The sequence below is a fragment of the Bos indicus x Bos taurus genome, chromosome 1 (genome assembly GCF_003369695.1).
Source record: "Bos indicus x Bos taurus breed Angus x Brahman F1 hybrid chromosome 1, Bos_hybrid_MaternalHap_v2.0, whole genome shotgun sequence".
Taxonomy (NCBI): domain Eukaryota; kingdom Metazoa; phylum Chordata; class Mammalia; order Artiodactyla; family Bovidae; genus Bos; species Bos indicus x Bos taurus.
In genome coordinates, this window is record NC_040076.1 from 41,436,098 (window position 1) to 41,463,308 (window position 27,211).

A 27,211-nucleotide genomic window follows, 5' to 3' on the forward strand; every position below is an offset into this window, starting at 1 on the left:
GTATTCTGCTACAGATCATGTTCTAAATGTGGTTTTAATTTGTTTAGTTTTGAGAAGATTATTGTGGAGACATTTCAAGAGTCTTCTACCATGAATTTGTTGATGGATTGTGTGTATGCGTGAGAGAGAGAAAGACAGAGAGACAGAGATGCAGAGTGAAAAAGACAGATGCAAAAATGAAAAGAGACAAACGACAAAAAATAATTAAGCTAGGGGTCCCCAACCCTCAAGCCAAGAACTGCTGCTGGTCCCTGACCTGTTAGAAAGCAGGCCACACAGCAGGCGGTGAGCAGTGGGTTAACAAGCAAAGCTTCATCTACATTTGCAGCCACTCCCCGTCACTCACATTACTGCCTGAAGATCAGCAGTGGCATTAGATTATTAGACTATTAGATTGTCATAAAAGCACAGATTCTACTATGAATTGCGCATGTGAGGGATCTAGGTTGCACACTCCATCCCCTACACCTAAGTCCGAAGAAAAATTGTCCTCCATGAAACCAGTCCCTGGTGCCAAAGAGGTTGGAGACCACTAACTTAGAGGACCCCAAGCAGAGCTATTAATATCTACTTTTTTTTTTAATTTTCTTTTTTTTATTTTTATTTTTTTTAATTTTATTTTATTTTTAAACTTTACATAATTGTATTAGTTTTGCCAAATATCAAAATGAATCCACCACAGGTATACATGTGTTCCCCATCCTGAACCCTCCTCCCTCCTCCCTCCTCCCTCCTCCCTCCCCATACCATCCCTCTGGGTCGTCCCAGTGCACTAGCCCCAAGCATCCAGTATCGTGCATCGAACCTGGACTGGCATCTCGTTTCATACATGATATTTTACATGTTTCAATGCCATTCTCCCAAATCTTCCCACCCTCTCCCTCTCCCATAGAGTCCATAAGACTGTTCTATACATCAGTGTCTCTTTTGCTGTCTCATACACAGGGTTAAATTTTCTTAGGAATCTATAGCTTCAGTCTTCTATCCAGCAGAACAGGAACTTTACCATTGGCTTAATTAGGACATTGATATTAAAAAATAATGATTGTGGTAGTAGAATGCTAATTTTTAATACTACTTTTCCCTATTCCTGATGACTGAAACTTGGCATGACTTGAAAGGATAAAGAAAAATCCAACAATGCTTTAATCTGTCCTCTTAGTGCTGTTCTGTGTATAAAGCCATGCAGGGTACCATCGTACATCAAAAATTCTAGAAGAATCTCCTGGACGTTATCAAGCAAATTCTATTCCCAGCCCCAAATAGAAATAATATGCTTTGAAAGATTGGGTGAATTATTAATATAAGCCCCTTGGAATTTCATGAAATCTGTCCATATGACATAATATCAAAATAGAAAAAAAACTAAATAGATGTGTTAACCTTAATAGAAAATAACTTTATCTTTGATATTACTACTTGAAATTTTCAATGTTGAGAATTCTTGCTGCCACTGAGGAACTTTTATTTAAAAATATTCTAATGCCATCAAATCATTACTATCTGGTTCACAGTTCAGTTCAGTTCAGTTCAGTGACTCAGTCGTGTCCAACTCTTTAGGACCCCGTGGACTGCAGCACACCAGGCCTCCCTGTCCATCACCAACTCCAGGAGTTTACTCAAACTCATGTCCCGCTTCACAGTCCACCATAAATTTAAAGTTATTTCTAGTGATTAGATAACCAAGAACATAAAGTGTGTAAAAATAACCTTGGCTCAAAGTCTAATTTATAAGCATTTTTGTGCTACATGTATCTGCCTGACTTGGGGATAGTGAAAAATCACAACTTTAACAGAAGCCGCTGACTAGTTATGTGACTCGCTTTAGTAAGTGACTTATTCTTTCTGGACCTGTTCCATCATATGCTAAGTGAGACCAAAAATATTACTAGTTCTTCTTGCCATAAGATTATTATGAGTATTACATAAAGAATGTGTGTGAAAATACCTTGAAAATTGTAAAGCATTGCACAAATCATGGCTGTTACCTTATGACTGCTGATATATATGTAGATCTATATGTCTGTAGCAAAATCTCTACAACATAACTTTTAACCACATGTATAATCAAATTAGTTTAAAATTTAAGAAAAAAAACTTATAGAAATCCATTTAGACCCAAAGACTTTATATGTGTGAGTGTATGTGTGTGTGTGTGATCAGCCAAATACTTTAAGAGAAAGCAAACCAGTTAAAAAGTGACCCAGAGGGATGGTATGGGGAGGGAGGAGGGAGAAGGGTTCAGGATGGGGAACACATGTATACCTGTGGCAGATTCATTTTGATATATGGCAAAACCAATACAATATTGTAAAGTTAAATAAAATAAAATTAAAAGAAAAAGAAATAGAACAAGAACAAGTCAGTTAAAAAAAAAAAGTGACCACTTTATGGGCCTATTGAATCTTCTTCCATAAGGGGGACTGGGAAACCCAAGAGAATAAGATGAGGCATGATGAGAATCAGTCACAACAGGGGAGAGCAGGCTTATATTTCTGACATAAAAATTACAGAATATACTTGCTTAGGTAGATCTTTGATAATTATGTAAGCCAAATCTACTATAGTGCCCTAGAACCTTACCCTAGTGAGCATTCAATAAACGTCAGTGGAATGAATGAATTTTCTGCATGAGCAAATGAACATCCTGGAGGTGACTTACCAAGGTACATAATAGAAGCAGAACCCAAACTGAGCCCAGGACAGGAGAATTCCAACCCAGAATTATTTACATGCAGCCTTCTGTTGATACAGATCACATTACCTTTGGTTGCAGAAAGATACAGCCTTAATGACTAGACACCTGAGCCTATTTTCTTTTCACTAAATTAGGTTTCAAATTGAATGCTAAGAGGGTCCAGACTCTAGTAAGAACATCCCTGTTAATGACCATGAAAAATTGACTTGTATATAGATAAAGCTTAGAGCATTTCAGGTAAATGAAAGATTCAGTGTGACAATAAGATTAGACTCCCAGGAAAACTAGATTCTCAGAAGCTGGAAAGGGGCAATCTTGAGTCTAAGCTGCAGAATCTGCCCTTGAGAAGAAGACCTTAAATAAATGTCTACATCTCTAGAGAATAACAGATGTGTATTTTGTTTGACAGTAAATGCCCTAGTTCTGGACTTTGTTTTTAGTATATGTGAATAACAATATATAAACAAGAAATACACATTTATTTTAGGAAATAAACAAGTATACACATTTATTTTAGGAAATGATATATATATATCATTACATTAAGTGCATTGCTACTAAACGTTTTGTCCCACAACTGATAGTATTAGTCATGCTCATCCAAGGGGAAATAGTGCAAAAACTGTTTCATGTTCAGCCAATAAGCATAAGTACATAAGACTGCCAGCATTATCTTACCACAGTCCAGTGTACTTTGCAACCCATGGGGTTATGCCTTTGGAGCTTCATTTAATGTCATTTATTTACTGCCTGACAACCTGTTTTGACCCTTAAAAGTGTGCAAATAATAACCTTGGTTTGGCCACAAAGACTAAAAAATAGTATTTTTTTGGAAAATAGTAAATTCCTAGAACTGGTTAATAATATATCATGAAAACTTATAAAGTACAGTAGTGCAATACTTAGAAATTTGTAGACTTACACTGTATTTGAAAAGATACACTGACAGTGAGTTAAGCATGAAATGTAAGAAGTTAGAAGACAGCATAATTAATACGAAGAAAGAAAATAATTTATATTAAGATAAGATATTAAATGAAATAGAAAGCAAAGAACGATAGAGAGATAAAGCCAAAAGTTGGTTCAAGCCTCTGGAAAGCTTGATCAAGAAAGCGAGTACTAAAATTGAATAATATTTAGAATGAGAAGACTTTACTATGGATTTAACAAGGATGAAGAGCTTGTAAGATAGTATTATGAACAGTGGAATATATTACCTAGAAAAGTTGAAGACATAAGTATCATACAAATAGCAATTCCATATTGTACAAACTCTAGAAAAACTCTCATACATCCCTTATTCAGGCATATTCAGAACTGAGCCCTCCTGGATCTGTGGCAAAGCACCGTCTCTACCTGCTCACAGCTACTTTGAACTAGAGTTGCTGTGCCACAGAAAGGGAATTAAGCAAAATTACTCTGGGACAGTAGTGCCCTATGCTTGTCATGGACAAGTGCTGACTTGGTTTCCCAAGAGCTTGGAAACACCAGGAGGAGAGAGGGCTGCGATGCCCTGGACGGAGGAACTCTCGTGAGTTGAAAGGTGAAATATTCTCCTCTTCTATTTAAGAATTAACAGTCATCCAAAAGTTTTTCCAAACTTCTACCAGAAACAGGATCTTCTCTTCCAGTAGTGCATGCTCAGTTGCTCAGTCATGTCCTACTCTTTGCCACCCCGTGGACTGTAGCCCACCAGGATCCTCTGTCCTTGGATTTCCCAGGCAAGAATACTAGAGTGGGTTGCCATTTCCTGCTCCGGGAGATCTTCCTGACCCAGGGACTGAAGCCACATCTCTTGCATCGCCTGCATTTGCAGGTGGATTCTTTACTTTTGTGCCACCGGGAAAACTTTTTTCTCCACAGTATGGGAATTAAGCCCCATAATTATTAAGATCTTGATCATAGAAAGCTTCTTCTTTAAGGCCTTAGCAGATAATTACTGCCATTTATAGACTTTATTTTCTTGGATTTTTAGCAGGCAGATATTTATTTACTTTCTAATCTAGAAGTGACCGAGGGCTAAATATAAGTTGCAGTTTATCTGTTTTGTCCTTTTACTTAAAGTGTTGCTATTGTTAACACTCATTTATCTTTGTACTTTGTGTTTAATAAACAGTTCTATTTGGAGTTAGATGACAAATGCAGTTCCTCAGCTAGACAGAGAATAACCATGTAGCATGTAAAGTTCTGACAAATATAGCCATAAAGTTTAAAAATGACTTTTAAGATAAGGAATTTTTTCAAAAGTAGCATAAGGAAAATTATTTTCATAGTTACAAATCTTGTAGCATCACTGGCCAATAAATGCAGTTTGATACATTCTGTTTGTGGATTTTTATAACTTTGTTTGTTAATCTGGAAGATCTCCTGGACAACAGATGTTTTCAGGCAAAGGCTAAATGGGATCTTGATGGAATATCAAGACAGATCAAATATAAGCATCAAATGAGTGATTTAATTAATGGTCTTGAAAGTTATTTATATCTCTGAGAATCTCTAGCTACATTACAATGAGAATAGTAGAGAATTAATTCAAGGACCTGGTGGCCTAATTTGACCTATGAATTTAGAAGAGTTGTTCATATATTTTTTTTCAGCTACCCTGTTAGAACACCATAAAGTTATTGAACAGTAACACTATACAAAAATAGAATTGAGTTTAATGTGTTCCCAGCACCAGCCTATCATGAACAGTCTTAAAGGCACAAGTAAATTGTTCTCAGGTTGTGGACAAGACAAACCACTTAAGACCCTGAGTGACTAGGGCATTCAGTTAGTTGCGGTTCCTGTTAGTGAGGAGTTAGCTGCAGGTCACCAGGAACCAAGCCTCCAGTCCTGCCTGATTTCTCAGGTGTGCTGTCTTTTGTACTGTTCTCTGTTTTTGATGCTCCCTCGTGGACAGACTGTGTAAAATCTACCTCACAATCATTATGGATCTTGTACATCTTTACAAAATAAACTGTGGTATTTTTTTCAGAAAAGTATATTCTCCCTCAAAAGAAAATTTTCATCGTTTTGTGTCTTAAGTTGCATTAATTCAGTGTTACTACTGGGGAATCACTGAGTTTCAGAACAGTGCATTTGATTTGGGATAAAAGATTTCAAACTTTAAAAAACAATTAATTTATTTTTCCTTTTACCCACAGGTCTACCCACGGATAGCGCCGGCATTTTGGCACTACCTGCGGGTAGAAGTGAGTAGCGGGTACTTGAATTCTCCCACCCTTGCTCCTTGCACTCTGCTGGTGTGGTCTGACCTAATGTGCCCATTTGTTTAAGATGCAGTTGCCATTCTGTGTACACGTGGTCTCACGTCACCACCATTCCTTAGAGTTGGGTCAGAAATCCAAATTGCCAAAAATACAAATACAGTTTATGTAAAATAATCATCATTCTCAATAAATTTCCAAATCAAGACCATATCATATGCATCATAATTGATAAATAAATAAATGCCAAATTATGGAAAACCATGCTTGTACCACTTTTTAATCAATATTTTTGATAGAGCATAATTCCTCAGCTTAATTTTGCAGTGTCTACAGGTAAAAGTAGAATAACTGCTTCATTCCCTTTCTCTTCTTTTCTTTGTCCCCAGGAGCATGAGCAACTCACCTATTCCTCCACAAGGTCCAAGGCCCCCAGTGTCATCATCACAGGTCTCAAGCCAGCCACCAGGTACATTTTTCATATCCGAGTGAGGACTGCAGCAGGATACAGTGGCTACAGTCAGAAGTTTGAGTTTGAAACAGGAGATGAAAGTAAGTTTCATACAAAAGTGTAAAGTAAGTTGTTAATTTAAGTGTGGTTTCAGTCTGTCCTGGTAGCTGAAAATCTGATGTCCCAAATTTTGAATAGTCTTATTGAGCAGAACTCTATTCATGTAAATACTCATAGACATTTCAGTTAATGTGTCGGGGCTATCGTTAAATATTTCTATGAAATGCCTTGCTCTATCACAACTGTAATGTAGCCCAAATATGTCTCTTTATGCAGAATTCATCATTCAGACCATAACATAGTGAGTCTCAATGGATGGTGTTTGCCTAACTGTTCGCCAATCTCGGCATCATAACATGATACTAATGAATACTTGGAAGAGAGTAAAGCCATGAGCAAATGATTTTAGCAGTTAGTTCAAAATTCTGCAGCTTTGGCTTGTTCAATTCAGTTCAATTTAGTCACTCAGTCATGTCCGACTCTTTGAGACCCCGTGGACCATAGATGCCAGGCCTCTCTGTCCATCACCAATTCCCTTATATTAGATCAATAAAAACAGTGGTCAAGAGACAAACTCCACCGAAATGCACTTAAATTCAAATGTAGGTGCATTGGCTTGATTAGAAACTCAATTTCATAGCCTCAAATTTAATATATAGTATGCTTGGGGCTGGTGCACTGGGATGACCCAGAGGAATGGTATGGGGAGAGAGGTGGGAGGGGGGTTCAGGATAGGGAACATGTGTACACGTGTACACATTCTATAGAATTTTTATAATTCTTATATAAGAATTTTTATATTAAATTTGCTATTATTGAATTCTTATATAAATATAGGTATTTTAACAATGATAGAAACATGTTTTTACTGTAATTAAATAGTTAAATATTTTTCCATTGAAGTACATAGCAAAAACCATGTATATCATCCTTATAAAGATAGCAATGTGATGGATTTCTAAAATAATAAAAAAAAATCAATGGTGGAGCTGGGTTTAGAATGAACATGACATTTAATGCTATGTTACATGACTTTGGAACACCTTACTCTCCTTATCTTTCATTTTGCTTTTTAATATATTGAGGCTATGAAATTACCACAGCTTTCTTATCTATTTGTCTGCTGATGGAAACCTAGGTTGCTTCCATGTCCTGGCTATTATAAACAGTTCTGTGATGAACATTGGGGTACATATGCTTATGTCCTCCTCTAGGAGTTTTATAGTTTCTGGCCTTACCTTTAGATCTTTAATCCATTTTGAGTTTATTTTTGTGTATGGTGTTAGAAAGTGTTCTAGTTTCATTCTTTTACAAGTGGTTGACCAGTTTTGCCAGCACCACTTGTTAAAGAAATTGTCTTTTCTCCATTGTATATTCTTGCCTCCTTTGTCAAAGATAAGGTATCCATAGGTGCGTGGGTTTATCTCTGGGCTTTCTATTTTGTTCCATCGATCTATATTTCTGTCTTTGTGCCAGTACCATACTGTCTTGATGACTGTGGCTTTGTAGTAGAGCCTGAAGTCAGGCAGGTTGATTCCTCCAGTTCCATTCTTCTTTCTCAAGATTGCTTTGGCTATTCGAGGTTTTTTGTATTTCCATACAAATTGTGAAATCATTTGTTCTAGCTCTGTGAAAAATACCGTTGGTAGCTTGATAGGGATTGCATTGAATCTATAGATTGCTTTGGGTAGTATACTCATTTTCACTATACTGATTCTTCCGATCCATGAACAGGATATATTTCTCCATCTATTAGCATCCTCTTTGATTTCTTTCACCAATGTTTTATAGTTTTCTATATATAGGTCTTTAGTTTCTTTAGGTAGATATATTCCTAAGTATTTTATTCTTTTCATTGCAATGGTGAATGGAATTGTTTCCTTAATTTGTCTATTTTCTCATTATTAGTGTATAGGAATGCAAGGGATTTCTGTGTGTTGACTTTATATCCTGCAACTTTACTATATTCATTGATTAGCTCTAGTAATTTTCTGGTGGAGTCCTTAGGGTTTTCTATGTAGAGCATAATGTCATCTGCAAACAGTGAGAGTTTTACTTCTTCTTTTCCAATTTGGATTCCTTTTATTTCTTTTTCTGCTCTGATTTCTGTGGCCAAAACTTCCAAAACTATGTTGAATAGTAGTGGTGAAAGTGGGCACCCTTGTCTTGTTCCTGACTTTAGGGGAAATGCTTTCAATTTTCACCATTGAGGATAATGTTTGCTGTGGGTTTGTCATATATAGCTTTTATTATGTTGAGGTATGTTCCTTCTATTCCTGCTTTCTGGAGAGTTTTTATCATAAATGGATATTGAATTTTGTCAAAGGCTTTCTCTGCATCTATTGAGATAATCATATGGCTTTTATTTTTCAATTTGTTAATGTGGTGTATTACATTGATTGATTTGCGGATATTGAAGAATCCTTGCATCCCTGGGATAAAGCCCACTTGGTCATGGTGTATGATCTTTTTAATGTGTTGTTGGATTCTGATTGCTAGAATTTTGTTAAGGATTTTTGCATCTATGTTCATCAGTGATATTGGCCTGTAGTTTTCTTTTTTTGTGGCATCTTTGTCAGGTTTTGATATTAGGGTGATGGTGGCCTCATAGAATGAGTTTGGAAGTTTACCTTCCTCTGCAATTTTTTGGAAGAGTTTGAGTAGGATAGGTGTCAGCTCTTCTCTAAATTTTTGGTAGAATTCAGCTGTGAAGCCATCTGGACTTGGGCTTTTGTTTGCTGGAAGATTTCTGATTACAGTTTCAATTTCCGTGCTTGTGATGGGTCTGTTAAGATTTTCTGTTTCTTCCTGGTTCAGTTTTGGAAAGTTGTACTTTTCTAAGAATTTGTCCATTTCTTCCATGTTGTCCATTTTATTGGCATATAATTGCTGATAGTAGTCTCTTATGATCCTTTGTATTTCTGTGCTGTCTGTTGTGATCTCTCCATTTTCATTTCTAATTTTATCAATTAGATGTTTCTCCTTTTGTTTCTTGATGAGTCTGTCTAATGGTTTGTCAATGTTATTTATCCTCTCAAAGAACCAGCTTTTGGCTTTGTTGATCTTTGCTATGGTCTCTTTTGTTTCTTTTGCATTTATTTCTGCCCTAATTTTAAAGATTTCTTTCCTTCTACTAATCCTGGGGTTCTTCATTTCTTCCTTTTCTACTTGCTTTAAGTGTGGAGTTAGGTTATTGATTTGACTTCTTTCTTGTTTCTTGAGGTAAGCCTGTATTGCTATGAACCTTCCCCCTAGCACTGCTTTTACAGTGTCCCACAGGGTTTGGGTTGTTATGTTTTCATTTTGATTTGTTTCTATGCATATTTTTATTTCTTTTTTGATTTTGTCTATGATTTGTTGGTTATTCAGCAGCGTGTTGTTCAGCCTTCATATGTTGAAATTTTAATAGTTTTTCTCCTGTAATGGAGATCTAATCTTACTGCATTGTGGTAGAAAGATGCTTGGAATGATTTCAATTTTTTTGAATTTACCAAGGCTAGATTTATGGCCCAGGATGTGATCTATCCTGGAGAAGATTCCATGTGCATTTGAGAAAAAGGTGAAATTCATTGTTTTGGGGTGAAATGTCCTATAAATATCAATTAGGTCTAACTGGTCTATTTTATCATTTAAAGTTTGTGTTTCCTTGTTAATTTTCTGTTTAGTTTATCTATCCATAGGTGTAAGTGGGGTATTAATGTCTCCCACTATTATTGTGTTATTATTAATTTCCCCTTTCATACTTGTTAGCATTTGTCTTACATATTGTGGTGCTTCTATGTTGGGTGCATATATATTTATAATTGTTATATCTTCTTCTTGGATTGATCCTTTGATCATTATGTAGTGTCCTTCTTAGTCTTTTTGCACAGTCTTTGTTTTAAAGTCTATTTTATCTGATATGAGTATTGCTACTCCTGCTTTCTTTTGGTCTCTATTTGTGTGAAATATCTTTTTCCAGCCCTTCACTTTCAGTCTGTATGTGTCCTTTGCTTTGAAGTGTGTCTCTTGTAGACAACGTATATAAGGGTATCGTTTTTGTATCCATTCAGCCAGTCTTTGTCTTTTGGTTAGGACATTCAACCCATTTACGTTTAAGGTAATTATTGATAAGTATGATCCCATTGCCATTTACTTTATTGTTTTGGGTTCGAGTTTATACACCCTTTATGTGTTTCCTGTCTAGAGAAGATCCTTTAGCATTTGTTGGAGAGCTGGTTTGGTGGTGCTGAATTCTCTCAGCTGTTGCTTGTCTGTAAAGCTTTTGATTTCTCCTTCATATTTGAATGAGATCCTTGCTGGGTACAGTAATCTGGGCTGTAGGCTATTTTCTTTCATCACTGTAATATGTCCTGCCATTCCCTCCTGGCCTGAAGAGTTTCTATTGAGAGATCAGCTGTTATCCTTATGGGAATCCCCTTGTGTGTTATTTGTTGTTTTTTCCTCGCTGCTTTTAATATTTGTTCTTTGTGTTTGATCTTTGTTAATTTGATTAATATGTGTCTTAGGGTGTTTCGCCTTGGGTTTATCCTGTTTACTTGCTGGGTTTCTTGGACTTGGATGATTATTTCCTTCCCCATTTTAGGGAAATTTTCAATTATTATCTCCTCAAGTTATTTTCTCATGGTCTTTCTTTTTGTCTTCTTCTTCTGGGACTCCTATGATTTGAATGTTGGGGTATTTAACATTGTCCCAGAGGTCTCTGAGATTGTCCTCATTTCTTTTAATTCGTTTTTCTTTTATGCTCTCTGATTCATTTATTTCTACCATTCTATCTTCTACCTCACTAATCCTATCTTCTGCCTCCGTTATTCCACTCTTGGTTCCCTCCAGAGTGTTTTTTATATCATTTATTGCATTATTCATTATATATTGACTCTTTTTTAATTCTTCTAGGTCCTTGTTAAACCTTTCTTGCATCTTCTCAATCCTTGTCTCCAGGCTATTTATCTGTGGTTCCATTTTGTTTTCAAGATTTTGGATCATTTTCACTATCATTATTTGGAATTCTTTATCAGGTAGATTCCCTATCTCTTCCTCTTTTGTTTGGTTTGGTGGGCATTTATCCTGTTCCTTTACCTGCTGGGTATTCCTCTGTCTCTTCATCTTATTTATATTGCTGTGTTTGGGGTGGCCTTTCTGTATTCTGGAAGTTTGTGGAGTTCTCTTTATTGTGGAGTCTCCTTACTCTGGGTAGGGTTCTACGGGTGGCTTGTCAAGGTTTCCTGGTTAGGGAAGCTTGTGTCAGTGTTCTGGTGGGTGGAGCTGTATTTCTTCTCTCTGGAGTGCAATGAAGTGACCAGTAATGAGTTATGAGATGTCAGTGGGTTTGGAGTGACTTTGGGTAGCATGTATATTGAAGCTCAGAGCTATGTTCCTGTGTTGCTGGAGAATTTGCGTGGTATGTCTTGCTCTGGAACTTGTTGGCCCTTGGATGGTGCTTGGTTTCAGTGTAGGTATGGAGGCGTTTGATGATCTCCTGTCAATTAATGTTCCCTGGAGTCAGGAGTTCTCTGGTGTTCTCAGGATTTGGACTTAAGCCTCCTGCTTCTGGCTTTAAGTCTTATTTTTACAGTCGCCTCAAGACTTCTCCATCTATATAGCACCAATGATAAAAACATCTAGTTCAATGTTGAAAAGTTTCTCCACAGTGAGGGACACCCAGAGAGGTAGAGTTACATGGAGAAGAGAAGAGGGAGGAGGGAGATAGAGATGACCAGGATGAGATGAGGTGGAATCAAAAGAGGAGAGAGCAAGCTAGCCAGTAATCACTTCTCTTTGTGCCCTCCACAGACTGGATCCCTCAGAGATGTTCACAGAGTTACACAGAGAAGAGAAGTGGGAGGAAGGAGACAGAGGTGGCCAGGAGGATAAAGGGGGGAATCAAAAGGAGAGAGACAGATCTAGTCAGTAATCAGTTCCCTAAGCGTTCTCCACAGTCTGGAACACACAAAGAGATTCACAGAGTTGGGCAGAGAAGAGAAGGGGGAGGGAGGAGATAGAGGCAACCTGGTGGAGAAAAATGAGAGTCCAAAGGGGGAGATAGCAATCAGGCCAGTGATCTCGCTCCCAAGTAAAAATGGGTAATGAGGATTGGGTTCTTAAAGGTGCAAAATTGATAACAAATACCAAAAAGCAAAGATTAAAAATCTAGAGTAGAGGTTGGATTTTCAAAAATACAAAATTAAAGAAAAAACAAAGAAAAGTCACAAGGATTATAAAGTATATATATATGAAGTTTGCTTTAAAAAATAGGGTCTCTCTCTCTTTTTTTTTTTCTTGTAAAGTAATAGTAGGTTATAAAAATGAAAATTAAAGGAGTAATAGAGGACTTATAAATAAAAAAAATTGAAGAATGATAGTAAAAATATATCTAGGATGTTCTCTCGTGTTGTTGTGAGCAGTGTGGAGTCAGTTCATTTTCCGATAGTTCCTTGGTCCAGCTTATATTTCTCTAGAGCTATAGGCCCCTTCCTATGTAGTCAGTACTAACTACGGTGTTTTAATCCATTGCACCTGTCACTTCCAAGGAGGTTCCCTCTGTTTTAGTTTCTGTTTGCTGGTCTCTTCAGTGTCTAATTTCCACCCTGACACAGGGGGCGGTGGTGGACACTTTTTTAGGCTCACTTGTTCAATCATGCTGTGGGGAGGGAGGGACACTGCAAATGAATGACACTGGCATGTGCTCACAGTGTCTCGGCCACACTGGGTGTGTGCTTTCCCCGTCTACACTGCTGAGGCTCTAGGTTGCTCTGCCTGGAACTCTCTGAGGCTGGCCCTGGGTTGTATGCACTTCCCAGGTCTAAGCCACTCAGGTTCAGGCACTCTGGTAGTCCCCAGAGGTGCAGACTCAGTTGGGCCTGTGTTTTGTGCCCTTCCCAGGTCTGAGCAGCTCAGGTGACCAGGTGTTTAGTGAGCACAGTCTCTGCGACTTATCGCTTCCCCCTGTCGCTGCCGCTTGGTTTTCTGGGTGTACAACCGGCGCACCTTCTCAGGCAGATGTTGACCGTCCAGAATCCCAAGAAGTCTTGGTTAGCAACAAAGCCTGTGTGCAGTTTGGTAGATAAGGCCTCTCTGGGGGCACAATTGCCCCCTTCCGGCTCTAGCTGCCCTCGCCTGCCTATCACCAGGCAGGGGGATGGGCCAGGCTAGCTCTGCTCAGTCCTTTGTTCTGTGAGCAGGCCTGATGGTGTCTTAGGTTAGGGCTTTTTGCGTAGCTTTAGTCAGTCCTTTGTTCTGTGAGCGGGCCTGGCGGTGTCTTGCTACTGCTACTGCTGCTGCTGCTAAGTCGTTCCAGTCGTGTCCGACTCTGTGCGACCCCGTAGATGGCAGCCCACCAGGCTCCACCATCCCTGGGATTCTCCAGGCAAGAACTCTGGAGTGGGTTGCCATTTCCTTCTACAATGCATGAAAGTGAAAAGTGAAAGTGAAGTCGCTCAGTCGTGTCCAACTCTTCACAACCCCATGGACTGCAGCCTACCAGGCTCCTCCATCCATGGGATTTTCCAGGCAAGAGTACTGGAGTGGGGTGCCATTGTGGTGTCTTAGGTTAAGGCTTTTCGTGTGGTAGCTATCCCACAGTCTGGTTTGCTATCCCAAATTAGTTCCCTCAGATTGCCCTCAGGGCATTCAGGCCTGGTCCGTACTCTAAACAATGCAGCCCGCGCCTCCTTGCCCCACCCCCGCTTGCTAATGGCGGATGCAGGCGTCTGCACTGCTTCTCCGCTGGGGGTGTTACCGTTGGGCACATAATCTGTGGGTTTTAATTATTTACTTATTTTTCCTCCTGGTTATGTTGCCCTCTGTGGTTCCAAGGCTCGCCACAGACTCAGCAGTGAGAGTGTTTCTGGTGTTTTGAAACTTCTCTCTTTTTTTAAGACTCCCTTCCCGGGATGGAGCTCCATCCCTACCTCTTTTGTCTCTCCTTTTTTCTTTTATATTTTTTCTTACCTCCTTTCGAAGACAATGGGCTGCTTTTCTGGGTGCCTGATGTCCTCTGCTGGCATTCAGAAGTTTTTTTTGTGGAATTTACTCAGTGTTCAAATGTTCTTTTGATGAATTTGTGGGGGAGAAAGTGGTCTCCCCGTCCTATTCCTCTGCCATCTTAGGACCGCCCCCTGTAACTCATTTTAGAAACTAAGGTAGCTTTATCCAAATCTGATAATCAATAAGTGGAGGTGCAGGATTGAACCCTTAGATGTGCCTGACAGCAGCAGACAGCAAAAGTCATGTTCTGAATTACTGACTTATAAATGTCATGAAAGTGACTTTTATTCTACCCTTGAAGAGACATAGTGTTTGAGACGAGCCTAGAAAAATATGTGTGTGTAAACCTGGATTTTGGGTGCATAGAGTGACTCCCAAGTCAATTTACAGCCTGAAGGAAAATCATTTAAAGGATCATTTTTTATCTGGTTAGCTTTAAATTGCATTTTCAAAGCATGCTGTTTATATCTAGAAGAGAGTTTCAGTGAATTATGTCATAGTAGGGTATGGGTAGGTTTACTATAAATTTAGGAATATAATGATATTAATCCCAACTGACAGCATCAGTCTTTTTCTCTATACACTCTCCTCGGGCATCTTTAAATCTTTATAGCTTTTGTTTTTCTTTAGTACTGTCTGAACTATTGTAATGTCAACTTTCTTTTTAAGTTCTCTCTTGTGTATTCTGTTTAATTAACTGACTTCATAATGCTTAGAGATGGGGTGTGAAGTGGGGAGGTGAGATTAGTTACTCTCTCATTTGATACAGGTTCAGATTTTTTTGAAGTAGGTAAAATAGTTTACAATGTAATCCTCTTTAGCCATATCTATTGTACTTTGTTCAACATTTAGTTTACTAAAAACTAATGAGACAGTAATGTAAAATAAGAAATAATTCCTTTCAAAATCATAATGTTCTGAATTAATTACTTGTGCTCTACAAACACAGTACAAGAGCTATCACCGTGATTCCTCTTGCTGTTTTAGACCAGTGGTTGGATTATTTTTTTAGAGTCAGAATATACGAGTGAAAACTGACCAGCATGGTGAAAGAGTACTAATTATGACTGGTGGCACTATAAAAAGAGCCTCCCTGAACTATAGCTATCGGGATCCCCTTTTCCTAAGTCTATAGAACAACTTCAGTATATATGTTGTACAGGAAGAGAGAAAGGATTGATAGATCTATGGATAAGTAGGTAGAAAGTCAGTCATATTTAGTTAGAAAAGGAAAGCCTTTTATGTTTTGATACTAATATTCCATGTCTGCCAGTCTCTCTTAGGACTAATAACATGTAGCTAAATATTTTAAATAATATTTCACTAATAGCATTTATTGAATGGTTAATATGTACAGGTCTCTTTATTAGGCACTATAATTGAACCACCCCCCCCATCTTCTTGGAATAGATTTAACAAATTACAATAAAATACAGAATCGGTAGTAACAAATAAGAACATATGGATATTCTATGAGGATCTTTTTGAAAGATAGGTGAAGGATAGATAGGTGTTAGTTACAAGCTCTCTAATAAAAGAATTTTCTCAAAGTTAATGTAAAATCCATATTATGCTCCAAAGTATCAAACACACACACGCACACCCTACACAGTAGTCAAGTAAAGGCCTTTTTGGCTTATATGGATAAAACAACAGAAAATTTTATCTGCCTCATATTAGTTTTTATTTCCGAGCTTATTTTTCTGGAGAAAAATGTGCTTCTTTCAACAAAGAAAATAAAATTGAAAGAAAAGAAACAACAAAGAAAATAAAATTGAAAAGCTATTTACATAGCCATTAATGTTATACATATTCTTACAAACTGCTTGACAAACCATATTTGATTCAATATTAATAAAATCTGTGAAAATCACACCTACATTGTTAGAAATAAGTAATTTAATGATAACTAAATAGTTTGTTTTTATTTAAAACACCACCAATATTTATCTGATGTTCAAATACTTTTTTTTAGGTTCATTTTTGAAACCAAAATAAGATATATCCTGCTATATTGCAGTCAAATTCAACATTTTACTTATATACTATAAGAGAGCTTGTGAAGCTGTCAAAAGGTAGGAGAACCCATAGCTTGGAGCCAATTTTTGAAAGAATACTGGGACTTTACATGTAATTTACCTCTTCCATTGTCTTAATGGTTATTCAGATGATCCAGGAGACTTAATACACAGTCAGCATATAAACAATTCAATTCTTTTCCCCTAAAAGATTAATTATACATTAAATTTTAACAAAATGTAAATTTATGTTTTCCACTGTAAGCTACCTGAAGCACTTTTATAGCACAAAAGCCATATCTGTAAATATTTTACACTATCATTTACCAAAAGTAGTAATGATGGACTAGATTTATATCACTTAAATAACCACATAAAAATCATTATGATCAGCATTAACTAACCCCAAGTATAAATTATTGAATCATGGTGTTTCAAATTAGAACCTTCTGTCTTACATGTTTATACAAAAAGTGTTACATAGATACAAATGAATAAATTTAATAGCTTAGTTATTTTGAAAACATCCACAAAATTTAGCTATTTTAGTATGTTTTCATATTTAAGCAATTTGACTAGCTTTAACAATTTATGGATGGGAAATGATCCTGAAAATTAAGGTGCAAGACTGTGTTTCTAATTTCTTCCATAATCTATTTTTCATGCCCTCATTTGACTAATTTTTGTACTAAACTTTCTACACACTTAAAAACTACAAATCATTAGATATATTCTACTGAGCAATATGTGAATTTCTCAACAAATATTCAAGTCTTTTCTCATCTAATCCAAATTGACATCGTTTCTGTCCTATCTCCCTGTAGTTCACATACACCCTAGGAAAATATATAAATACTTCATACATGAAATTTTTTGACTGTTTATCGTATCTAAACTGCATCTGTGAGTTCCAACTGGAAGATTTAGAAACCTATCACATTCAAAATGGTCAGTCCGCTCACATGCTACCCCACCTAAAGTGTTTTTGATCAGTCCAGTAACAAATAATCACTCTTTCCTCAGACTTTCTATGATATTTTATTGTGTGAGGGCTTAATTCTTCACTAAGTTGTTACCTCCTTGAGGTCCAGAACTGTAACCTGTGTATCTTTGTGTCTCATAAAATGTCTTATGCATAATTTCTAATACACATTTAATTAAATATATGAAGAATGTATAATTTCAAAATATGGAAGAATAGCATATTGTCTGCCAGTCAAAAAGAAAAGAATAAAATATTTTTCTTTCCCACAGTAAGCAATACTGCTTGCTATATTTTGGATAATAAGTTATAACTGATTTGAATGGTGTAGAAATATGATGTATGCCTTTTTAATTACAAATTGTTAGTATAAAGTTTGGAGGCATTTGAAGTAGAGTAAAATGACTTTTTTGTTCTTAAATAGATTTTCCTCCTTAAACACCTTTTAAAAAATCTCTATTATATTTGATTCAGTCTATTTGTTGAAACCCAATCTGGACTACTTTAATTATCAAGGATGAAATTAGCTACATCATTATTAACAGGCACTAGAAATTTGGGGGTGATTATTAATGGTAAAGCATGAAGCAGAAAGAGGACCAGCTGACCCTGGTGGAGTAATAAAAAGTTAATTAATCAGGCAGGAGGCAGATTTCATATTTATGAGTCTTCTCAGAGGAGGATGAATTCCAGTATATGAGACTTTAATTTGAAATAATTTTCAATCAATAGTACAGTTTCAATGTTGGCAGCCATAGCTATCTAAATGCAAACATCAGTAGGAAAGGAAAATTTTCTAGCAGTTAGGTTGTCTGAATATAAATTTCCTACCTTATGATACAATGAAGACCTCTCATAAGATTTTTTGCTTAAGCTAGCTAGATGCTTTTTCAGCATGTCATAAAAGAAATCCATACTTTGGTGACAGAAGTTTAAGGTAACTTCTAACATTTATATTTTATAACAACAGGTCATATTTATTGAGTTATAATTAGGCATCAAATACTATTTAATTATTTATGGCTACTAATATACTTACAACTTTTGAAGGGGATGCTATTATCAGGCCTATTCTATGGATTGGAAAACTGAAATATAAAGTTGTGTAACTTACCAGGTCCCCACAACTAGTAAGTGTTGAAATGGGGATATTCCGGCATCAGGTCCTCTTCATGCTCAGAATTTGGACTGAGTTCCCTTTCTACCCATTCAGTGTTTTTACTTTTCTTATTCAGGTTGCTCACTACTTCTAATTTTCTACATGATTGTTCTTTATTCTTACCTCCAATTCTCCACCCTCCTTTAATTAATAATATTCCTCCTTAAAATAATATGTGATTGATTTTCAGAAGACTGTAATTATTGACAAATCATTATGCATTAACTTCAGAGGGTTATGTGTGTTTTAAAATAGATTTATCGATTAATGCACATTTGGTAGACCTAATGTGGCACTATACAGGGTCAAAATGATGCAGTCAGTTTGATCCTTAAATGTGCAGAGACTTGATGAAGAGTAACTATTTGCATAGAAAATAGAAGTCTCTTTTTAAGAAGCCTGCATTGACAAAAAAAGATATTTTTTTTTCAGTTTTACATGGATCCAATAAAGATTTTAAATGATGAGAACCTGGCTTATGTACTATAAAACAGATTGAAAGCCTTAATATGAAAAATATTAAAGGTTATAAGTTTGCTAAATGGGCTGGAAAGAAAATCATTAACTATTAACAGGTACTTAGAAGTTGTAAAATGTGTATATCAATGTGCAATGTTACAATTTGGATCAAATCTAAAGGGGAATGAGCAATCAGTGATGGATCTATTTCTTAGAATATAGTTTTTAATGCAATAACCTATAGCAACATAAACAAAAATATGATTTCTTTGGGATATAAGCTGTCATTCCTTGACCGGAATTTTTTTTTTTTTTTAATCAAGAGCCATTTCCTATTCATTTTTGTGCCTTATGTATTGCTTTGCATGTGCCTGGAAATACAGAAAAGAAATACAAAGATAAATAATATACATTCTCTGTCTTTCAGCTCACAACGAACCTCACTAGAAGCTCTCATAACCGAGTTCCTTATTTATGTCATTTCTAAAGTCTAATTTTAATTTGACTTGATTTGAGATAAGATGGATTTTTTCCTATCAGCCATCATATAAATTGCCTAAATTTTTCTGTCAAGCTATTCAACTTTACAACCTTGAATTCTTTAACAGAGCAAAAAGTGTTCTTAAGACAGCTCAAATTGCTCTAAATTTAGTGAAAAATATATTCCACATGTAATACTTGGAGATTTAGAATCATTCTTTCAGCTACACAAATCAGCTTTATTGACTTATGTTGTGAAGTGGCTTTTTTTTAAATGTCATATTTTAGTTGTTGGAAAAGCATCAAGGGCAAAGTTAAGAAAGCCTAATCTCTTAATATAGCCATATGGAACCTATCCAGAACTACAGATATGATTCTAAATTATGGTTGATCTCTCACCCTCATCTGATGCATGATCATGCACTATTCTCAAGGCGGGGTTTAATTGTGATGTTCAGTTATTGCTTCTATAATGCATTTAGGGTAATTCCAGCTAGCGTAGGGTGATGTCCAATGGCAATACATAGATGTGGCTCTTACAGCAAAGGTAGAAATACATGATGTTGGGATCAAAGTGTCCTTTAGAAGCCACGGACTTCAAAGGTGATACAACCCAGAGCCTTGGTTCTTTCCATAACTTTATTTCCTATTTCTCGATTGAATTCTATCCACCTGGTAATCTGTCACTTTCAGAGCACCCCCCAAAAAAAATGTGAGTTGAATAAAAGAGTTGTCAAAATGTCCAAGTCAGGTGAAAAGTACTTTATGTAAAATATATAAATACTAAACATTATCTGCCAATGTCAAAACATAAAGATAAACATAGTTTGAATTTTATTTGCCACAGTACCAATATGCAGTAAAAAATAACTTTAAATAATCTAATGCAACATCTTTTAACTGTTTATTAACCCAACATAAGGCATCTATCTGTTTTTGCCTTTATCTTATGGTGAAGTCACAATACTGAATGGACAGATATTTATAAAATAAACCCAGCCAGCTCTACCATGGCCACTGTGAAGAATTAAGAAGCAGCTTAAGTATTTGTGTTACACGGGACTTTTTCAAGGGAAACAGTAGTTCAGTGAATTTAAATTGAGTAACAGGAATTCTTGGCAAAATAACAGGAGCCATTTAAAAGATTTAGCTGTGTATGCACAAATCTGAGCAAGACATGCATGAGTGTGTTACTGACTATGCCACAGGCAAAGGAGCAAAGCATGGCAACCTTGCCACCAGATATAAAAGAGCTGATTCACAACAAACTGAATTCCATATTCTCTTAAGTGTTTGCAACACTGAGCATCCTTTGAAAATGCTTTTGGACTATAAGTATATTTAAATTAAATAGTTATTTTATATGTGCTGTATACAAAATAGGAAAGCAGATTGAATGATTTTTTCAACAGTTTCAACTCTTCTGTAAACAATAAACATTGCAATATAACTTACTGAAGTTAGCATACATATGTATATGTATATATTTTTATGTGTGTGTGTGTGTGCGTGCATGCTAAGTCACTTCAGTTGTGCCCAACTCTTTGTGACCCCATGGACTGTAGCCCACCAGGCTCCTCTGTCCATGAGATTCTCCAGGCAAGAATACTGGAGTGAATTGCCATGCCCTCTTCCAGGAGATCTTCCCACTCAGGGATAGAACCCGTTTCTTATGTCCCCTGCATTGGTAGGCAGGTTCTTTACCACTAGTGCCACCTGGCAAGTCCATATATGTGTATGCTGTGCTGTACTTGGTGGCTTAGTGGTGTCCAACTCTTTGCGACCCCATGAACTGTAGCCTACCAGGTTTCTCTGTCTATGGGGATTCTCCCAGCAAAAATACTGGAGTGGGTTGCCATGCCCTCCTCCAGGAGATCTTCCCAACCCAGGGATCAAACCCAGTTCTCCCGCATTGCTGGATTCTTTACTGTCAAAGACACCAGGGAAGTCCAAGAATAGAGTGGGTAGCCTATCCCTTCTCAAGGGGATATTCCCAACCCAGGAATTGAATTGGAGTCTCCTGCATTGCAGGCAGATTCTTTACCAGCGAGCTACCAGGGAAGCCCCACATATGTGTATCAGTTCAGTTGTTAAGTCAGGTCCGACTCTTTGTTACTCCATGGACTGCAGCACACCAGGCTTCCCTGTCTATCACCAACTCCCAGAGCTTACTCAAACTCACGTCCATTGAGTCGGTGATGCCATCTAACATCTCGTCCTCTGTCATCCCCTTCTCCTCCTGCCTTCGATCTTTCTGAGAATCAGGTGCTTTTCTAATGAGTCAGTTCTTCACATCAGGTGGCCAAAGTATTGGAGTTTCAGCTTCAGCACCAGTCCTTCTAATGAATATTCAAGACTAATTTCTTTTAGGATTTACTGGTTTGATCTCCTTGCAGTCCCATATATACATATATAATATATTCATATATGATATACATATGTCCTACATTTATACACACTTCCTATCCTCATTCTGAGATGAAGGAATAATATTGGCAATGTTTCCAATGTTCTTGCATGAGTTTTTATCCTTAGAAGTAAGAGTTTATTTTTAACTTTGATACAAAGTTTGTTCCTAAATTTGACATAATGAGAAGGAAAGTAAAGGGCACTTGAAAGGAAGCAGCAGACGATAAAGCACACAGAAGAAAGTTCACTTGTTCAATTTATTTATTCCTTCACTCAATCAAAAAATATTAATAAGGGCAAGATATAGAGGCAAGCACTGGGAAGTCAAAGATGAGAAGAATAAACTTGTTCCTGGCTTTCACAAAAGCTAATTGAAAGGTTCAGAAAATTATACAAGGTTACAATACAGGGTTACATGTGACAGTTCAAGGAGCACACAGAGAAAAACCCAAATATGTCAAGGAAAGTTTCTAAAATAAAAAAAAAATGCCCTGAAGGAGACTTTAAAGTTGGGGACCCTCTCGTGTGTGCAGATAGAGATGAAATTGTATCAGACTTTCTAGCAACAGGAAAAAATAATTCAATATGCTTAGGACTGTGGTCCTCCAAGTGTGAATGCTGTACCAGAAGCATCCAGCAACACCTGGGAAGATGTTAGAAATGCTCCTTTTCAGACCCTTATTCACACTTAGTGAATCAGAAACTCTGGGGCCCAGGGGTCAACCGAGCATTCTGTTTTAACAAGCCTTCCAAGTAATTTCGGTGCATGCTTTACTTAGAAAACCAGCAACTTCATCAGAGGGTACAAAGGATAGGGGTAAGGAATGACAGGCTGATAATCCTGGTATAGGAAATATAGGATAAGGGGCTGGATTCATAGGCAGGGGCCATATCATGGCATCTGTTTATTATCTTGCCACTGAAGCTAAAACCTTCCTGAGTTTTTATTTTTCTTCCAGTTATCTGTTGTTTTGGAGACAGAGAAGACTGTCTGAGCAAGCTTTCCATACCTGACTTTTCTAAAACCATTGCTAATACATCTAATTATTTCATCAGCTTTACTTCATCCACCCTAAAAATAAATCCTTCCAAATATATATTCATTTTCATAACTATAGCTGTCATAACTTCCAAATTCCCTAGAGACGATTTTAGCTTTAAAAATTCACCCTTACAGAATGTGCTGGAATCTTGGGAATCATCCATTTAAATTCTAACACATGCTTGCTATCTGCTAGCATGTGAGTCTGCATATTTCTCCTTGACAGTTCATATTTGGTTTCTGGACTTTCAAGACACAGTGAATTATGACCTGCTCACCAGAGCCTCCTGAGAAAACTGGAACTGAGCCATCCTATGCCAAACCTTCATGAAAGTTGGTCAGTTGAAGAAGTCCTGGAAATTAAGTTATCTGGGACACTTCATGAATCTCGATATCATAGAAGCAAAGGTGCTATGTTAGCAAAGCAAAGTTAGACACCAAGATAAATGTGCCACCCGACTGTGTCCAGGCTAGGTTACTTAGTTGTCTGTTCTAATTGCTAAAGGAAAATGGTATATTCAGGTAGAAAATACAGGAGTTGGTATCTTGGCTCATGAGGATTCTCCGTTATAGACTTTAATTCCTCATCAATTAAATAAAGGTAATGTGCCAAATTATCTTCCCTTGCTATAAAAATGAGAAACTTCCTAGTGAACTGGTGTAGCACTTGGGCCAGACCAGTCTGCATCAGCATCCAAGCTCTGCTAATTTCTAGGTATTAGACCCTGAGGAAGGCAAATAATTCATTTAAGTTTTAATTTTCTCATCAGGACACAAAAACTTTATTCATTTGTATACACTGATTCATTCAACGAGTATGTGTGAGAACCCCTTCTGCATCTTTACTAAGTGCTATTCTACACGCACTTTCCCAAGAGGCACTAGTGGTAAAGAACCCACCTGCTAATGCAGAAAGACATAAAAGACGTGGGTTTGATCCCTGGGTTGGAAAAGTCCTCTGGAGGAAGGCATGACAACCCATTCCAGTGTTCTTGCCTGGAGAATCCCATGGTTAGAGGAGCCTGGCAGGCTACAGTCCATGAGGTTGTGAAGAGTTGGACATGACTGAAATGATTTGGCATGACTTCTACATGCTAGACATAAAGCAAAAACAAGATTCCTGCTCTTCCATAGCTTATGGAAGGAGAGAAACAGAGGAGAAAGACAACACACAGCAGTAAGTAAAATATTTAGAATGTCAGATGATGCAGAGCTAAAGTGTGTTACCTCAATCTCTCCTTTAGGAGAGCACTCTGCTTTTTCTTTCAGCTCATGGGAGCGCTGCTTGCTGAAGACTCAACAGCTGAATTCCTTACTAGGTACTGCCTCTGTTCAAAAGAGGTTATATGCCCCAGACACAACCCCTCTTTCCCCAAGGGCAGCCAGAGTTGAAAACTTGCTTAATGAGAGGCATAAAGATTAGTCTCATCACTTCAATTCAGGACAACTCTGAAGGGCCAGTTCAGCTCCAGAACTACCTAAGATTGGCTGAGGTCTTTCTAGCACCACATCACTGTTCAACTACTCCATTTTCCCATTTCTGCTTCTCTCACTCTCCTACATGTCCATGCTGAGGTCACTCTTCAATAAACCTACAACATGCAGAGCCCCATAGAAGAGTCTATGTCCCAGGAAATGCCCATCTAGGAAAGATGATGGGAAGTGCTCTGGAGAAGAGTAAAGCTGAAGGGAGGTTTGGGAGTGACTCCCTCCTGTTGTGGTTATGAAATGTTAACTCTCATTATAACCTTAATTATCACTGAACTTGGCAGCTAACAAAAATGTCATAGAAAAGGGCCTTGCCCTTAGTCATGAAGAAAAGGAAAGATGTAAAGGAAAGCATAAAGAACAAGGACATTTTTATGATAGTGACTGATTAGAGCAATTCCATTTGGCCAATAGTTCACAGATAAATAGACAAATAAAGAGTAGCAATGAAAAAGAATTTTGGTTAAAAGCTCAAGCTTTGCACTGAATCCTGGATTTAAATCTTTTTTAAAAAACTTTTTATTTTTTTATTGGAGAGTGTTTGTTGTTGTTATTCATTCTCTGTTGTGTCTGACTCTTTGCAACCCCATGGACTAGCCCACCAGGCTACTCTGTCCATGGGATTTCTCAGGCAAGGATACTGGAGTGGGTTGCCATTTCCTTCTCTAGAGGATCTTCCTGACCCAGGGATCAAACCCACTTTTCCTGCATTTTCAGGTAGATTCTTTACCTTTGAGTCACGAGGAAGCCCTGTATTGGAGTTTAGTTATCTGTATACATGTATCTATTCTTTTTCAAATTCTTTTCGCATTTAAGTTGTTGCATACTATTGAGCAGGGCTCTCTGTGTTATACTGCTTTCTAGACATCAGATTTGAGTAAGTCAGTTAGCCACCCTATGTCTCAGTTTCTGCGTTTGAAAAATGGGGAGAAGAATGCCACCTACTTTCTAGTGTTCTTCTGAGTATGCAGAGTAAAATTCTTAGCCGATTATCCAGCCTCATGTGGTTAGAGCTCACTAAGTATTGGTTATTAATACTGACTTTGAAGTGAAGTGTTAGTCTCTCAGTCATGTCTGACCCTTTGTGACCCTATGGACTGGGGCTCCCCAGGCTCTTCTGTCCATGGGATTTCCTAGGCAAGAATACTGGAGTGGGTAGCTATTTCCTTCTCCAAGAGATTTTCCTGACCCAGGGATTGAACCCTAGTCTCCTGCCTTGCGCACATACTCTTTACTGTGTGAGCCACTGGGAAAGCTCAATACTGACTTTATTGGTATTAATTTTCAACTCTGACATTCTGCTTCAGCAAATTCAATACTTTACTTAAAAAAAAAACTAAACAAAACATTTACTGCTACTGCTAAGCCACTTGAGTCGTGTCTGACTCTGTGTGACCCCATAGACAGCAGCCCACCAGGCTCCGCCGTCCCTGGGATTCTCCAGGCAAGAATACTGGAGTGGGTTGCCATTTCCTTCTCCAATGCAGGAAAGTGAAAAGTGAAAGTGAAGTCGCTCGGTCATGTCCGATTCTTAGCGACCCCATGGACCGCAGCCCACCAGGCTCCTCCATCCCTGGAATTTTCCAGGCAAGAGTACTGGAGTAGGGTGCCATTGCCTTGTTTAATTGTCTTCATTGTCTTCTTGTAGAATGTAGACATTCTACAATAGCAACCAAGACATTCTCTGATTCTTCCCTCCGGCATTTATTTTTCATGCCCATTTTTAGCTTAGTTTGAGATTAGTTGGCTAGTTTTAGTGTTGGTGTTTGCTTAATTTTTACAGGTAACCTATAAGGATGAGTGAGATTACCCAAGATGAGCTGACCTTCCAAGGCTTAAACATTGAAGATTCAGCCAAGGAAGCCCCACACTTCAACTTGTGAGATATCAGTCCCATTGCAGCAATATTATCTTGTGGACCCAAAACCACTGTCTCTCCTGTTTCAATGTAATCAAATTATTTATGTGTCAGGCTACCTTTCTTTTAAATATTTAAATTACAAAAAACCAAGTGTCAACAGGCAGTGTAGCATAATGGTTAGAAGCTCATACTCAAAAATAGACTGTTTGTTTATCTGGTTCTGCCATTTCTATCTACATGACCATGGGCAGGTTACTTAAACTCTGTGCCTTAATTTCTCCAACGATAAAGTGAAGCTAAAAATACTACTGTATCATATGATTGTTGAGAAGATTAAATAGGTTGGTACCTGTGAAGTGTTTAAAACTGTGAATTGTATATGAAAGCACTTTAAACAGTGTTTGCTATAGTAATTGCTACCCTTCTTCTGAGGGAGACTCCTTCACTGAGTGCAATATAAATTTTTGAGTGAACCTGTGATAGAAAAAGAAAGGAAAAGAATTAAGAAGAAAGAAAAAGAATGTAATTCTGCCGAGAACACCCACTTACGGTACCCTCTGTGGAATCCTCTTCAGTTTTCAAGTAGAAATGACATGATTTATGTTACCCATAACCACCTACCCCACTATAAATATTTAAAAATTAAATAAATAACTAAACAAATGATTTCCTTGCAAAAGAATATGCAACCCACAGAAAATCATATGTACCTATATATTGAAAAATATGCTTTTGGCTCAGAATAGGTATCAGTTATGCTATGACTTCTATAAGTAATAAGCATAGCATATCTTATTTGATGAAGAATTTTTACTTTTTCAAATTATGGAATAAATTTCCAGGTTGAGAATTTTTAACTTTTATAAAGTCATATTTTTGCTTGCAAAATGACTAGAAGGAGGCCTACTC

General features: G+C 37.3%; 1 protein-coding gene across 4 annotated transcripts in view; it reads left to right on the forward strand.

The window, feature by feature from the left end:
• The window catches only part of EPHA6 (EPH receptor A6), a 1,019,792-nt gene that overhangs the window by 667,838 nt on the left and 324,743 nt on the right, over window positions 1–27,211 (forward strand). For 2 of the 4 annotated variants that reach the window (XM_027554351.1, XM_027554393.1), the window contains exons 7-8: window positions 5,845–5,892; window positions 6,297–6,459. In XM_027554351.1, coding sequence (XP_027410152.1) covers window positions 5,845–5,892; window positions 6,297–6,459 — 211 coding nt within the window. The remainder of the gene's footprint in view (window positions 1–5,844; window positions 5,893–6,296; window positions 6,460–27,211) is intronic. The other 2 variants (XM_027554360.1, XM_027554557.1) reach the window with 1 other exon arrangement.